General features: G+C 41.2%; 1 protein-coding gene across 1 annotated transcript; it reads right to left on the bottom strand.

The window, feature by feature from the left end:
• Positions 1-315: 315 nt before the first annotated feature.
• On the bottom strand, positions 316-15,652 carry LOC139667469 (latent-transforming growth factor beta-binding protein 4). The gene is made up of 22 exons (XM_071546930.1): positions 15,524-15,652; positions 15,169-15,235; positions 14,912-15,082; positions 14,106-14,231; positions 13,781-13,921; positions 11,560-11,685; positions 11,143-11,175; positions 10,477-10,599; positions 10,154-10,276; positions 9,849-9,971; positions 8,810-8,932; positions 8,249-8,371; positions 7,120-7,245; positions 6,236-6,364; positions 5,956-6,048; positions 4,684-4,779; positions 4,157-4,252; positions 3,737-3,832; positions 3,052-3,153; positions 2,844-2,949; positions 1,995-2,111; positions 316-1,383 (listed from the first exon to the last, which is right to left on the bottom strand). The coding sequence occupies exons 1-22, from the start codon at positions 15,650-15,652 to the stop codon at positions 1,305-1,307; spliced, it is 2,448 nt and encodes an 815-aa protein (XP_071403031.1). The 3' UTR covers positions 316-1,304.
• Positions 15,653-17,100: the final 1,448 nt, after the last annotated feature.

Below are 17,100 nucleotides of genomic sequence, written 5' to 3'. Positions count from 1 at the left end.
CTTCAATCTGAAAATGGCTCAGATTCTAATTTGAATAACATGGAGCAAATAAAAATTGTCATTGCCAATATCAATGAAGTATGGCATCCCAACTCACAAAGGTATGAGTGTCCCAATTGTGTGAATACAGGTAATCTAATTTTGAGTATTTCTCCAATTTAACTCTTGAGAAGAAACTTGCAGTAACATTCTGACTCTTTCTTACTGCCACCATCATAAGGCACTGAACCTCGTTTAGTGTTCATATAAAAACCCTCAGGGTATTAAGAGACCATTCTGTATAAAGATTAAAAAAAATGTTGCATTTAATCGCTTTCAGCTGCCATATACAAACATTACAAATAATGAATTCCTTGAACAATTCATGAAATGTAAACTATATGTGATAATATACAGCCCAGACTTTAGAAACAAATGTCTGTCAACCCACTTAGTCACAGACTAATTAAACAGCCTTTATGGTACAGTCCAGTCTCACTTCACTTCAACATAGGGGGCCGTCTTAAAGAAATACCTTGACATTTAACATTTTAGTTGGCTGTTTTTCTTCAGCAGACTCAATGTCTCAATGTGTGAAAAATGTTTCTACATTCGTTGCTCAGTTTTCATAAAATGTCTGTAAGCATGATAACCATTCCTCAATGAAACCCAGGGGGAATGCTAGTGTAAAGGCCGATTCACATCTAGAACGATAAATAAAGATAACTACAACTAAAATAAGATCCAAATCGATAAATATAATTATATACTTGGTTCAATCTCTGAGCGATTGTTCAGATGCAGAGACAACGATAAAACATTTTCAACCAATGAAATAAAAGTTGTAAGAAAGATGTGATGCTTCGTTTGCTGAAATATCGTTGTAGTGTGAATGCTTGAGCAACAATGTATCATTATAATTTATAGTTATGTTCATAGTTATTGTTCTAGATGTGAATGAATGCCTTAAAGCTGGCAAGTTAGGTAGATGTAGAATCTCATTCCCACATGATACACAATGTCTGGTGAGGAAAATTGTCCCACTAAAATTAAAAAAGTAAAAAAACAACAACTTTTCTTTGAATTTGATCTCCCCAATGCAATTTTTCAGGCAACAATGAAAGGCAAAACTGCCCAAGGTGATGCCACATTTGCACTGATTCAGTTATATTTTATTTCATATTTTACCCTTTGTCTCACTTCAATTCTCATTAGCAGGAATGTTGCCTTGTCATGTTGCCCAAAAAGTTGCCTGGTGGGTGCAGCCATAGTGTTGTGTTGTGTTCCTCGGCTAGAGGAGCAACATAAAGCGTCTACAGTCCGATTCATCTCCCCTTCTTGTCTGGACACTGGATTTTGTAGCCCACCCTGTAGGCCTGCAGGTAAACTCGTGCCTGGTTTATCCTGAAACCACAACCACACACACAGCAGATTGAGTACTATTGCGTTTGTGTGTGTGTGTGTACACTTGTATTAATGTGTCAGAGTTGGCTCAAGTCGTATTTAATTGCTTCCTGGTAATTGAAAGAATTGCAGAATTAGGCTAGATGCTGTTTGTACAAACTAATATGATGCTGCTGCCACAGCTCATGTTCTGTTGTTTTATTGTGATCTAACTTAATCTTTTATGTATATCATTTTATTTTATTGTTTTTTTAAATTAGTATTCATGTCAGGTCTTCAAATTTCTATTGTAACATGCATCTCATTTCATATTTTTATGCCATGGTTTACAATGAACTTGAACAATTTACAAATATTTTTATGACGCGCTTTAGCCTACTTAGGTGCCAGATGGGTGGTTAGTGCATGAATAATACACATACAAGACAAAATACAACAACAGGAAAGTCAATTTCGTATACTATCAACATCTCATCTTACACTAACTAAACAATCTTGTCATAAACTCCAGCCATCTGGAACTCCACTCCACGCACATTAAAATGAATTATTTTATGATTTCTACTCTATTTGACCCAGATCTGGATGTGAGATTATGAATGCTTGGTCACCTGTATTTGGTGCACAGCTGAACTCCCAGCGGTCCACAGCGGTCCACATAACTCTCCCTAAACCCCTTCCTCACCGCTCGAGCCATACTCACCACCGTGGTGACCACAGGGCATGTCCTAGCACACACACACACACACACACACACACACACACACACACACACACACAGAGGCAAATAGATAAGAATTAAAGGTGTGATAAGTAATATTTTTATTGCCTTGATAAATACCAATGACTCCACCAATGATTAGTTGGCCACAAATCTTTCTAGGAAGGGCATTGGCTTGCTACAATGTAATAATTTAAAAATGTCATTACAAAGTGCAAATAATATAATTTCAATGGACGGCTTGTGAAACTGTGATGGGACAGCCATCTCATTTGTGATTACTACAGCAGAATAAAATGTAGATAATATCGCAATTAATTTTTCTGCCCCAAGATATGTCACATTTTTCCATTACAATATATTGAATTTCAATATATTATCCCATCCCTAATTGTGCTATATTACCTCCTCAGTAGATGTTTCTGTTGGATATCTCTCTAATTACCTGGCTTACTCGTCTCTATTGTGAAAATGGGACTTTATTGTTAGTGTCAATTACAGGCCACTGTAAGCTGTGCCAGAGACCTTTTGATGTTGTTGCAATCCCTTAGAGTTCAATGAAAGGCCGAGATTACTTAATGCCCCTTTAAATAGTTGTACACTACTGATAAGATGCGGCAAAAGAAAACTTGACTGAAAAAGCAGACCAGCAGTGAGCAGGAGACTCACAGTGGCTCACAGAAAAGCCATTATCACCTCAGACAGCGTTCTTCTTGCGGTCGCTGTTGTTCCTACTTACAGTCTCTCGCAGCGCAGGCCGGCGGTGCCTTCTGGGCAGGTGCAGGTGTTGTGAGGACTGCAGGTGGCTCCATGTTGACAAGGCGGCACACAGGGTGTGGTCACCGCTACAGACACAGAAAAACATACCGTCTTAGTGCAAGGCAAAGGTCTTATCGCATGCAGACGTACAGGTAGGTATGCACACACACACACACACACAGACTCACCGGTTTCACAGAGACTCCCAGTAAATCCACTGGCACAGCGACATCTGTTGAGGCCCACACACACACCACCGTTCTTACATGGTTTCTGACACTGCACAGGCTCTGAGGAGACAGAGGGACCAACATTTACCAACATTTTTAAGCCAATATACAGTAAATATTTATAGTATAAACTCGTGTAGTATCATTTTATTTTAGTTTAGTTTAGTTTTAGTTTGGAAAAATTGGTTTGATTTGATTTGGGAAATCAATACAACCTACAGGTTACAGCGGACAGTGGCCTAGAATAACATCCAAATCCAAACAGCAGTGGACTAGACCAGCTGGACTCCATGGGTTCCTGTTTGTTTGTTTTGTGGTAATATGACCATGGGGATAAAGGACTGTTGAGTTTTGTTTTCCTCGTAGGCCTCTATTTGTGATCAATGGCCAGAGGATGAATTCCCTCTGCCCACAGACTAATCTAGTTTCTGACTTTAGGGTTTTCAGAAAAACAAATTCAATACTACTCTGAAAATATAATTGTGTTTTTCTTAATATTCACATCATGGTGCTCACCAGCTGGAGATCATAGTTTACCCAACCGTTGTATTCACCACTGGACCACCAAGAGAGACACAGACCAGCAGCAACATTTCAGTTTTGCGACACTGGACAGATACAGTGGCAGAGTGTGGCACCTCACCTATCTGGCAACGAGCTCCCTGCCACCCACTGACACATGTGCACTTGTTGACATCCACACATCTCCCCCCGTTTTGACAGGCAGGTGTGCAGAGGGCTGGAAAAAACACATACACACACACACACACACTAAGCAGGAAAATGACACTTGCAGGTAACACACTTATCAGCTGATTGTAGGTTTTTAGATGATTAGTGGACTATTTTTTTTTCCTCTGTAATGGTGTTAGCCATGTGAAATTTTACATTTTTCACTGTCTCCACTGACAAAACTAAAATTGTAGGAATGAAACACTTTTGGTATAGCTAACAAGCATAGAGACAGACTGGTAGAGGTGATAGCAAGTTAGCTGCCAACCCACAAGCACCTGGATGGCCTGGATGCATCTATGCCAGATGTGCCGATAGTTTTGTTACTCACGCGAGAGGCACTGGGGGCCGATGTAGTCAGAGGGACACTGGCAGAACTCTGGCCCCACACAGCGACCACCGTTAGCACACGGCAACTCACACACCGCTGAGAGAGAGAGAGAGAGAGAGAGAGAGGGAGAGAGAGAGAGAGGGAGAGAGAGAGAGAGAGAGAGGCAGGGGAGTGAAAGAGGGATGAGCAGGGGAGAGAGGAAAACAAATTAAATGTGGGACCAGGGTAAATAAAGATTAAATAATAGGGAGATAAAAGAAAAATCAACTCATCGCACAAGGGAAATTTGGTTTGCAGCAGAATATAAACACATCATAAAAAAACAATAAACCACAATAAAAACAATAAAAATACATAGCATTAAAGCACTATAAAACACATAACAAATCACCACAACAAATACCCATACAGACCACATTGAATTGGTAAGACCAGACAAGGAGTCATAAGTTTGATCGAGTGTAAAAAAGGTGCAATAAAGTTCTTGTATGGGCCTCTACTGTGTGATGATGTCAGAGCCAGTTTACCTGTGTGGCAGCCAGCTCCAGTCCAGCCAGTAGGACACAAACACTTGTTCCAGCGCATACAAGTACCTCCATGGGCGCAGGGCGGGGAGCACATGGCTAAAACACACAACCAACATGCACTTCACATGACTTACATTGTGGTATATGACATGTATATGATGGTATGTAAAGCCCTTTGAGACTTGACTGTGATAAAGCGCTATATAAATAAACAAGACTAGGACCTTTGGAAGAAAAGGAAAGATATTTAAAAAAGATTGAAGTCCTTGGAGGATCATGTGACCCTTGCTTTCTGCCACCAACATCACTCACATGACTGAGGTCTGCAGTTAAACGCCTCAATCTATCATTTCATGATATATACATAACACGCTACATCTTATTCACAGCCTGTCTCCACATTCCGGTGAAAACCCTTAAGGAGTAAAAAAGTACCAATGCAGTTCAGTATTTCACTTCAAGGTGGGTGAAACTATCCAAAAGTACTTCATCTTCAAGGGAAATTTTTTTTCCTAATTACTAAACAGATAGAAGATAATATTACATTTATAAATTATTGCATTTATTATTGTCATGTCTGTCTTTACACCGACAAACAATGAAATTTCACCCCCTCCATTCTGACACGATTATTACAACCGACGACACGTCATTGGTCTTCGGTAAATAAAGTCCGTTATTTAAAGGATAAGGCTGGTGTTTTTTAATGCATTGTTTACCGTCAACAAATCCTATGAAAATAACAAAATCAGCAAGAATTTTGTTTTGCCAACAAATCTCGTCCATGTAGCCGGTGCCCAATGCAGCCATGTCCCAGCAGCCATAGAACTCCATTGTATTAAAAAAACAATTAAAAACTTGTCAAAGAGCCATGCCGTTGCTCTGGGCAGCATATTTCATCATTGCGATGCACCGGGCCAGCCGACTTTTTCCTCAAACAACTTAATAAGCCGGCTGTAAACACGTTAGCAATTTTTAAAATTGAAACTATGTCTTTGTGAGCTGTATTTCAAGGTTTTTAGCTTACAATTGGAGCCAATGACTTCTGGGTTGACGGCTAAAAATGGTACGTGGGAAGTCAGAAAGTAACGGGAGTAGAGCAAACGCATTGTTGATTTTGTTATTTTCATAGGATTTGTTGACGGTAAGCAATGCATTAAAAAACACTAGCCTTATCCTTTAAAGCATCCACTGAATGGCAAATGTTATGATGCTGACAATTCCATATATATAGTATATTCACGTGCGACACACACATGTGTAGGTTTGTACCTGAGCAGCCCAGACCAGGATAACCTGGAGGACAGTCACAGCTGTTTGGGGCGACACACACTCCGTAGTTTTGACATGGAGGGTCACACACCGCTGGAAACAGTGGAAAGGTTATTATACACATTATCACTCCTTTATGAACTGGTGATACTAAAACCCAAATAAAGTGAGAAATGATGTCAACCATGAGCAGTTCCTATTGCAATACAAATTAAAGAGTTTTTTTTGTAAATTTCATCCTGATTGGTGCATTAACATAGATGTATAACGTTTGACTCACGCTGGCACGTGGTGAGGTCATCAGTTCGAACTTTATACCCTTCCCTACAGGTGCAGTTGAACCCACCGGGGTGGTTCACACACAGCTGCTCACAGCCTCCATTTGTGAAGTCCCCACACTCGTCCACATCTTAAAAAGAGAGACAGAAGGACAGTTAGACAGGTGGACAGTTCATGCTTCCACACCGCAACACAATCAACAAGAAAAGACTGGCGGGTGGTCCAGTCTTTTGTTTTACAACTGAGCGGCCAGGGAAACTGCCAAGAAGTGGTCAGCCAAGAGTTGTCCACAGCTGAACTTTTTGCGGTCATTGGCCAATCAAATTAAAGCCAATCAGATTCCCACACTTCTTTGTTTTCCTACTGATGTGATTTTCTTTGTTCTTCCTGGCAAGTGCAAAATGGATGAGAAGTTGATTACAGCCATTCAAAGCTTTCCAGTTCTCTAGAACTTTTATTTGAAAGACTACAGGAGCAAATGTCTAAAACATTATACTGGGTTGGTCGGTTGCATCTATCATTGCAGTTGATGGTAAGCTCTAAAGTTATTTAATTTAATTTTATATGCGCGTAATGTTAACATAGCCTATCAAACTTGGCAGCAGAGCTATGACCTAATATCAAATAAAGTTAACTGTTCAATAAAAGCAACAGTAACACAACACAAAATCACTGAGAATATCCTGCAATCAATGTATAAATACATGGCTTATTTTCTTTTGTAGCTGCCAGAGACGACTACATAGAGCCAATCAGAGCCTCTTGCAATGCCCACAATCAGTCAGAACAGAGCGACCCTGATTTTTCTGACTGAGCAACCAAGTTGCTCACAGTGTGAACAAGCAGAGCGACGTACTGACTGCTCAAGTGAAAATGAAACCTCACCCAGACAGCTCCTCAGGTCCGCACCCAGCTTCCATCCTGCTCTGCAGCTGCAGTGCAGGTGGCCCTCAGCCCTCACAGTGCATGTGTGGTCGCAGCCACCATTTCTCAGCTCACAAGATGTAACATCTGACCAGGTGGAAAAGAAACATGTGACCATTAAAAAAGATTTACTATATGCAGAAGGACAAATTACAAACACGGCATGTTATCCATTAAAACACTCTCCTCGTTTGAGGAAACTGAACTGTCAGGACACTTTTTGACAGTGATAGAGTACAGGCTACGGTAAGAAAATCAAATGAAGAGCATCTTGTAGGGAAATACACACACACACTCACACATAACTGTAATGTGTTAAAGATGCTGCGTGTTGCATTTTTAAACATCAATATATCATTGTCAAATTAATCTATCATCTAATATATCATCTGGAAAATAAGATAATAGTGGTAGTGGTGATAATAGTGAAAAGAAGATAATACAGTACAGTATACAATAAGCCATGCAATATAAAACATGAATAAAAAAGTCTACTCTGAGTTAAAAGTGCTATGTGGAACAATTTGAAATGTCAATATATCATTGTCAAATTAAGGGTGATACCTTGGTATAATTACCATAAAATAATGGTCGAGACAATTGGAAGCCTCTATCTCACACCACTGGTATTGTTAGTATTAATGTTTCTCAAAATTAAGACCACATTTCCCATAAACCCTGTTGCCTCCTGTCACAAAGAGGCAATCCATAGCATCACTTTACTGAAGAGAATAAAAATGTTAGAAGTGATTTTGAAGTGAACTCTGAAAGCTTTAGCTCTATTTGTGCTGGAAGAACAGCACCCTCCTCCTGTTTTGCGCTGTAAAACAATCTCCCTTTGTGCTGTAAAGCAATCCTGCAAATTTCCTGTGGAATCTGACTCGATGGCACACAATGTAAAATGCAGTGTAGAGGCCGGTAGAGGCGCAAATCTTCTTGGCAATGGTCTAGTTTGTTTATGGCAATTATACTAATGTCTCTAAATCAATGTGGTAATGATGTATCAATGGTAAAATGCTACATGTAGCACCTTCACTAACACTTTTCCTTCATGCCAGGTTACATAATTAACACACAATGAGGAACATACTGATGCAGCGGAGGTTGTCCGTGTGTAGAAGCAGTGGAGGTGGACAGTGACACGTGTGTCCTCCAGGTGTGTTGGTACAGCCGTGGGAACAGCCGCCGTTCTGGAGCTTACATTCGTCAATGTCTAAGCACACACACACACACACACACACACACACACACATACAGAGACATTGAGGTAAACATCTTGTTTCTTTTTGACTCATTGCTCCTGTGCAACTGATACCTGACTAAGTTCACCCTCTTCCTCATCTCTCTGTGGAACTTGCTATATGTTCTTTTACTTCATGTTCGCACACTTCACTGTTAACGTATACAGACATACATGTGCACAAATGCACACACACACACACACACACACACACACACACACACACACACACACACAAACAAACAGATAGTGAGAGACAGAGAAAGACAGAGAGATAAGACATTCAAGGCAGTTTTTGCATCTGCACCATACTGGTAATTGCTGAGGCTCAGCCTGTTTAAATAACAGACTTAAAACTGGTAATGAGTTGATCCATAAACACAGGTCAGTGGATGAGAGTCAGTAACTGACCCACACAGCTGTGGCCGTCGATGTGCAGTTGGTAGCCGGACCTGCAGGAGCACTGGAAGGATCCCTGAGTGTTGGTGCACACCTGCTCACACGTCCCATTCAGTGCCAAACACTCGTCTACATCTGGATATAAGAGAGCCGAGGGAGGTTCAGTTAACTATTTTCTCATGGCAAAAAAAAAGAGTCTACGCCAGGGTCAGAAAGTATCTACAAGTATGTTTTAGCTCTTGTTTCAGCCAGCTTGGAGCACCAGATGAGTGGTGGTGGTGGTGGTGGTGGTGTGTGTGTGTGTGTGGGGGGGGGGGCAAATCTGGCCTTGGCATTTGGAGATAATGCAGTCCTGGGAGAGATAATTCCTCTATTACCCTCTATTGGCCGCCAGAGGTATAACTTGGAACTCCACCCACCTCAATACAAGTCAATGGGACCAAGGCCCAGAAGTTATAGTCTCAATAGCCAATTTTATTTCTTCTAATAGTTCCCCTATGGTGATTTTCAAATAATTGTGCCATTAAGAAGATATTGTATTGCATGTAACGGGGCACGTCTGCATAATCCTCTTCTTGGCAATGACAACCCCAGGCTTCATGCTGCCGTGCTTCATGAACATATAATGCAATATGGGCTGGTCTTTTTTGCAGCTGTGGGCTTCAGCATGGCTCCACCTGCTCCATTATTTTACTCTACTGTGCAAACTCTGGATTCTGTATAGAGTTTACTACAGTGCATAGTGTGAAATATTTGTAAGTCCAATTACTTTTCTGAGGTTGACAATTTATGCCAAACTATCTGAATTTTAAGTTGGTAAATCTCACCTATCTGGTGCGCCAAGTAGGTTAAAAGAAAAGACGGAGATTGTACTATTTGACCCAGGTCTTGGCTGTCTGATCAATGTTACTTCCTGGAGCTGCTGACCCTTCAGTTACAGTGAATAATCTTCATTTACACACAAACCCTAGTCCATTGCAAAAAGTTCTTTCTTTCTTTCTTTCTTTCTTTCTTTCTTTCTTTCTTTCTTTCTTTCTTTCTTTTGTTTTACCTGTGCAGTTGTGTCCATCCCGGTGTAGCTGGTAGCCTGTGGCACACTGGCAGCTGTATCCTCCTGGCTCATTGGTACAGTTGTGGTCGCAGTGGCCGTTGCCCAGTGCACACTCATCAATGTCTGTAACCAAGGACAATCCCGAAGGACATGGTGTCTTGCAAATGTTGCATACCAAAGTACTACTGACACACCTATATATTATTTGCATGACACAAGGATTGTTGGCAGACACTCAACACATACATGCGCAAGTGAGCATGCACAAGTGAACACACACACACACACACACACTGCTCACCCACCAAAACAAGAGTGGCCATCCCCATTGAAGCCCTGGTAGCACTGGCAGAAATAGGAGCCAATTATATTGCCACAACGAGCATTGGTGTCGCAACCATGATAACCTGATGCACATTCATTTTCATCTGGGGAGAGAGAGAGAGAACACAGAGATCCTTTTACTCAATTCAAAATTCAATTCAGTTCTGTTCTGTAAACTTTATTCATCCACACAGGGCAATTTTCGTGGCAGGCATAAAAGCATGCATTAAAATACACAAGGAAGCTGAACCAGTGTACAGGAAACCGAGTTTTCCATAGAGGGACGACAACACTAATTGCTTACCTTCGCAGTGTGTGCCGTTTCCCCGGTAACCTGGCCGGCAAACACACTTGTAACTCCCGAGCGTGTTCTCACACACACCCTGACCATCGCACACCACAGGACTCTCCTTACATTCATCCACATCTGGGACATAGTGAGACAGAGAGAAGTAGGGGAAAGGGCGCACTTGAAACACTTTTAAGAACAGCACATGAGGGATTTTCATTTACTGCTGTGAAATCAGTTGTGATGAAACATTCTACTACCAGTAAAGAGACCAACTGTCGCCAGTACAATGCCCTGATATGGGAAGATTTTTGTTGTTGATGATTTTGTAATGACTGTGTATTGACTGTATTGAAACCTATGATTTGAACAGGACACCCACATTGTCTAATTAGGAAAATTTCTAGTGAATTAAACTATTCCTCATATTGTGGGGACCCTCAAGGACTCCAGGGGGTCCCAGGACCCCACTTTGAGAACAACAGCTATAGAACATAGAGTAGCATCGATGGTCATTATCAAAACTGACAGCATATATAGAGAAACACCTGAAAACATTATCTTTCACAGCAAGAACACTGGCAAATGGGAAAGCTTGGCTAAAGCATTTGGCTGTTATCTTGGCAAATTGTGCAATTATTAAGCAAGCAGTATGTGTTAAGCATAGAAAGCATATCATACCTTGACACACAGAATAGTCTGGACACACAGGACCTAAGAGGGACCAGAGACCAGAAGTGAAGAGGGAAAAACAAAACAAAAGGGAAAAGTCAAAAAGAAGAAGATGAAACAAGGTGTCAAATTAACAGAGCCAAAACTGGAGAGGGCAGAAAGGAAAGGAAATTCTCATCAATGTAAAGGATAAAGAGATGAGAGGGGCTGGGAAAGATAAACAACCAAACAGAGAAACAAAGCACAGATGCAACAAAGCAGCAGATTAAAGCTTGTTATGCCTGCAAAGCATTCAATCCTGTCAGCAACGCTCTGGTTTATCAGGACTGGGGCATCTCAGGCAGAAGTATGAGGAACTCATTAGAGCAGATAAAAATCTTGATCTCAGACTTAACCAGGTGTAGTGAAGCTTATTGGCAGACTTACCAACACAGGCAGGGGCCTCTGCTCTGAAACCCGGCTGGCACTGGCATACAAAGCTACCAGGAGTGTTCACACACACATTCCCCAGCTCACGGCGACACTGTTCCTCAAAGCTGCACTCATCCACATCTATAGGAAAAAAAAACAAGGAGTATAAATCTCTGGAGATTATATCTCTGTCTGTCTACTATTCAGAAACTGTATTTCCCATTTGTTGTGTTGAACTGGTATCAGTGTCAGATAAAATGCATAAAAATATAAAATTGTCATTGTACACCATGATACATCCACATTCCTCAGTCAGGTACACCAGGGGTCAACATTGTAAACAAAATACCCTGCATTTGGAAATCTGCCTAATATGTCCTCCCCCTGTAAATAACTATAGGCCTCTTTCTAAACTGCCTGTCCTTGCTCAGGCACTGGAAACGTTAGTGAGTGAACAGCTGAAGTTTTTAGGCTCAAACAATATATTATCCAAGAATCAATCAGATTTTAGTAAACAACAGAGTATAATTACAGCAGCCTTAAAGGTTGTCAATTATTTTATTGAGTCCTTGGACAAAACACTCCTGTGCAGCTCTTTTAAAAGATTTATACAATGCATTTGACACTGCTGACCACATTATATTGAGGGAAATGCTTATTAGTATGGGTGTATCAGAACAGTTGGCTTGAGTTAGTTGATGGACTTACTTTGAAATCTCTTAATGCAAGGGTGTGCCTCAGGGATCAGTACTGGATCATCTTTTGTTCACTATTCATATCAATAGTCTTGGTCAAAATGTGCATAATGCATGTTTCTACTTTTATACTGATGACATGACAGGTCATATACCATTCAAATGAGGCTCTTGAACATTTGAAAGTTGCATTTAATTTGATTCAGTCTCAGTTTTTGTGAGCTCAAACTTGTCTTAAGTACAGACAAAACAAAGATGTTGTTTTCAAAGCATCAGCCCAGTGTCTGTGGTTGTTAGACATGGTTTATCATGGTGCTGTGAGATTTGATACAAATTTTAAGTTCTTGACTCATCATTGCAATTTGTATGCTAGGGCTGGTTTTACTTCTCTTTCCATGCTTAGACGCAGTCACTGGCTTACTTTTATATAAGTCCATTTTAGGGAAGCTTTCATCATATTTAAACTGTGGGTCTCATTATAGTCTGAGGTCCCAAGACTCTCTTTTGCTTACCATACCCAAAGCTCCAACAGAGCTGGAGAAAAAAAATCATTCATGGTTGCTGCACCTCTGCTTTGCATATTTTGCAAAGGACTTGAAACGTAATCAACTGGAACTCTCACTGAATTTGAAGAGATTGTCAGGTCTATGGAACATGACTCTATTGGAAATTGCCAATGTTATTAGTAAGATGCTTGCTATGCATTCACATTTCACTTAATCACCTGCAACTTTCTCTCTCCCTCTCCTCTTGGTTGTCTTTCCATCCCTCTCTGTCTCTCTGTCTCTCTCTCTCTCTCACTTTCCTCTCACCTCCCAGCAGCTTTCCCCTCCTATTTATTTATTGTAGGCTACTTTTTCATTTTGTTGTTCTGTATCTAATTTCCCTGTCTGCAACTTTCCATTTTGCTGCTGTCTTGGCCAGATCCCCCTTTAAAAAGGGATGGGATCTAAGCTAAATAAGATTTAAAAAAAAAATTTAAATGGAAAATCGACCCTCACCTACATAGCCTTGTCCATGAGGAGCCATTACATTACTTTCTCTCTCCCTCTCCTCTTAGTTGTCTTTCCTTCCCTCTCTGTCTCTCTCTCTCTCACTGTCCTCTCACCTCCCAGCTTTCCCCTCTTTCCATCTCCTTCTATTTCTCTCTACTTTATTGTAGGCTACTTTTACATTTTGTTATAACCTCCGCCAAGGAGGTTATGTTTTCAGTGCTGTTTGTTTGTTTGTTTGTCTGTTAGCAGGATTACGGAAAAACTACTGGCCCGATTTTCATGAAACTTTGTGGAAGGGTGTAGCATGGGCCAAGGAAGAACTCATTAAATTTTGGAGTGGATCCGGATCCGACTCACGAACAAGTAATAATAGCACAAACCTTGGTGGAGGTCTGCACTCTCCGAGGGCCCTTCTAGTTCTGTATGTAATTTCCCTGTCTGCAACTTTCCATTTTTCTGCTGTCTTGGCCAGATCCCCCTTTAAAAGGGGATGGGATCTAAGCTAAATAAGATTAAAAAAAATTAAAATGGAAAATCGACCCTCACCTACACAGCCTTGTCCATTAGGAGCCATTACATATCCCAAAGGGCAAGAGCAGGTGAAGGAGCCAGGGGTGTTTTGGCATTCAGCATTACCCTGACAGGCCTGCAGACCTGTCACTGCAGCCAGTGCACACTCATCTATATCTGTAAAACACATAGGCAGACATGCATCATGACTAGGCATACACTGGATATGCAGAGTGGAAAAATTAAGAATTTAGCATCTGTCAAAACTCTCCTTCCAACTCAGAAACAAACATGCTCTCACACACACACACAAAGAACCTCTCGCACACACACACACACACACACACACACACACACTTACCCTGGCATCCGGCAGCACCAATCAGGTAACCACGGAGACAGCTACATGAGTAGGAGCCAGGGGTATTAGTACAATTGGCGTGGAGACCACACAGTCCTGTCCCCTCTCCTTCACACTCATCAACATCTGATAAGGAGAAAGAAGATAATAAACTGTACTAAACCCAGATCACTGCACACAATAAGATGTATAATACAAATGTTTGCTTTGTGTTTAAGGTGCTACATGTAACATTTGGAAACATCAATATATCATTGTCAAATCAATAGTGATTCCTTGGTATAATTACAGTAAACAAATGAGACCATGATAATTGTCTAGACAATTGGCAGCCGCTATCTCACACTAGTGGTATTGTTAGTACTATTAGGCTATTTCTAAAAATTAAGACCAAATTCTCCATAAACACCATTACTTCCAGTTGCAAAGAGGATCTTTGCTTCTTGTATTTATTGTTTATTGTTTGTTTAATTTTGTAGGGACAGTGCACTATTAAAAGTAATTGCACCAGAATTAGCTGGTAGCTAGTTTACATCTGTTGTCCCTGGGCAGGTAGACCAAAAAACAACCACAGAACAACAAATACACTACATAAAGCAGCACAATACTTCTGCAAAATCCGTCCCGGTGGCACACAATTGAAAGTGCAGTGTAGAAGCTAGTAGGCTGCCAGCCCTTCTCGGCAATCATCTAATTTGTTTCCAGTAGTTATATGTCTCAAAATGAATGTGTAATTAATGATTTAGTGATGTTAAAATACTACATGTAGCACCTTTAAGCACTGATTCTGCTGAGCTCCTTCTCACCGTGACACTCTGCTCCCTCCAGAGTGAAGCCCACAGTGCAGGTGCAGTTGTCTCCATCCTCCACCGTGCCAGAAGGACAGCCGCAGCCAGCGCTGTCGCCCAGCACCACCTGGTTCCCTGGGCACGGAGGGGCAGGACTGGGGCCCGGGGCAACTGTGGTAGTGAGGAGGGCTGTTGATTTAAGAGAATAAAGATGAACGTCAGGATAAGATGCCTGTCAAGTAAAAAGAGCAAGCAAAAAAGGCAAAGAAACTCACGTGTAGTAAGTTTGTAGCTTGGTGTAGTTTCGCTGAGATTTCCAATAGCATTCTCTATCACATGGTTCTGAAATAAAAGAGAACAGACCGAATTTGATTTATGCCATCAGCATCCAACATGGACTTCACAAACTATTATACAAATTTTCAACGCTGGAACAGGGAACTGCTGAGCCAATTTCATGATCCCTTTTACCCTTCTTCAGTGGCAGATGGATTGGTTACCACTTAATGATGCCCAGTGAATGCAAATAAGTTTAGACAATTACAGCAAAGTAGATTCAGCACACTAATGACTATAAGACACCAGATTCTCTTGCATAGTGATGAGCGTCCTTGTTCCCCCGTCACTCGCCTGGCTGTTGGTGAACTGCGCCTCAGGGTGTTTCAGGACCTCGTTTTCATTGTCCTGGGGGCTGGTCACAGGCTCTGCTGCAGACAAAACCACCAGCAGAGCTGACAGGAGAGTCCAGAGGTGAGTCATCACCTGAATCTATGGGGACAGGTATACTGTGTGGCTATTAATTTAGAAGCAGGGCAAAGAAGAACAGGGCAGAGCAGAGTTTAATAATGCATAAAATAGCTGCAACGATGTGAGACAATTAATGAGACATAGCTGCAACAATTACTGCATGAGTTCAGTGAAACTTAACTCTCATAAATTGTTCTCTGACAGTCACACCAGTCATATAGTTCATGTCTAGACATGTAAAACAACACTGGGGTGAAGGGATAAAGGCACCCTGTTATTAAGTTAACCATCTTTTACCCCCTGGGCTGTCTGCGCAGAACAAAAGAAACTTACAGCCCTACGTAGGCTATTATAACTAGAGTGAGTTTTGTGCGGTTTAAAGACAAAATAATATGAAAAGTTAAGAGTTGTGAGCGCGATGTTTATAAAACTTTTGCCCAGTTTGAGTTGCGTACGGAGAAGAAACTCTGTGAAACCATAAGAAATACAGCTGTATGCGTTTCTATTTGAGCCTCCATGTGCGAGTTCTGCAAAGACGAAGCTGTAGCCTATAAAAAAGTGTAATAAACTTTGTCACTTACCCTGGTTGAATTTACTCGCGCAAATAAAAGCGGCTTTGTGTCACCTGGAGGGAGAGAGAGAGATTTCCAGTTGCCAAAATGCGCTTCCTCCACTGTCTCCAGATGCGGGCTTATTATGGAGAAATCAGCCGCGAGCCAGCCCAGTACGGGGGGCTGTACTGCAGTGACTCCACATCCTGCCCAGGAATTCTGCACTTCCCATTCCACAAATCCCAAACGACCGCAAAACAGGAACAACAAATACCCCAAATCCCTCTCCTTAAGTGCTGCTTGAGAGGCCGAAGGTGCCCCTTCTTTGAACCCTGAACTGGAGGTCATAAACTAGTCATTGTGAATGGGAGGTCGGTCAAACAAGGAGGTTCAAAGCCCCTGTGACATAGGACACTCAAGGCCAGAAGACAAAAAAAACTAGATAAATGTATTTTGTTTGCAGAACAAAGGGAATTCCCACATTAAAAATGAAGTCAAAAGGCAAAAGATCTTCAGGCCACATGGTGGCAGAAGGTGACTCTCTTGACAGTCCACCTGCCTGGGGCTGGATTCACCAAAGTGCCTTAAGATAAATCTTAATAAGTTAGGCTACCAAAGAAGAAATAGGCTTTTCTACCCAAATAGAAGAACTTTAATTCCTCTATCTTACCTTGGTTTCTTACCCACGAACTCCTCAGATAGAGCCTAACAAGCATAAAACGACCGAAATGATATTTTCAGTCATTTAAATTAGCCAGTTTGACGACACCACTCGCGCGACCTGTGACGTTGACGGTATAAACAGGATAAAAAACATTTAAATAATGTTAGCAAGCTTAACAGTTAAATTATAAGCTTAAAATGTAACAGTTAAGGTACAGTAATTAAAACTATTAATACCTTAATTGT

This window comes from Centroberyx affinis, unplaced genomic scaffold (assembly GCF_046629955.1).
Source record: "Centroberyx affinis isolate AG114_WGS23_722 - 3 ecotype Tasmania unplaced genomic scaffold, CSIRO-AGI_Caff_v1 ptg005548l_1, whole genome shotgun sequence".
In the NCBI taxonomy this organism is placed as follows: domain Eukaryota; kingdom Metazoa; phylum Chordata; class Actinopteri; order Beryciformes; family Berycidae; genus Centroberyx; species Centroberyx affinis.
Note: the sequence above shows the minus strand (reverse complement) of the source record. Positions and strands in the feature narration are given on the sequence as shown.

Coding starts and splice junctions, on each gene's coding strand:
- LOC139667469 (XM_071546930.1), bottom strand. CDS start 15,652: ATGACTCACCTCTGGACTCTCCTGTCAGCTCTGCTGGTGGTTTTGTCT. Junction 15,236..15,523: donor CGCAGTTCACCAACAGCCAG/GCGAGTGACGGG, acceptor CTTTTATTTCAG/AACCATGTGATAGAGAATGC. Junction 3,154..3,736: donor GGGAGCTCGTTGCCAGATAG/GTGAGGTGCCAC, acceptor CTGTCTCCTCAG/AGCCTGTGCAGTGTCAGAAA.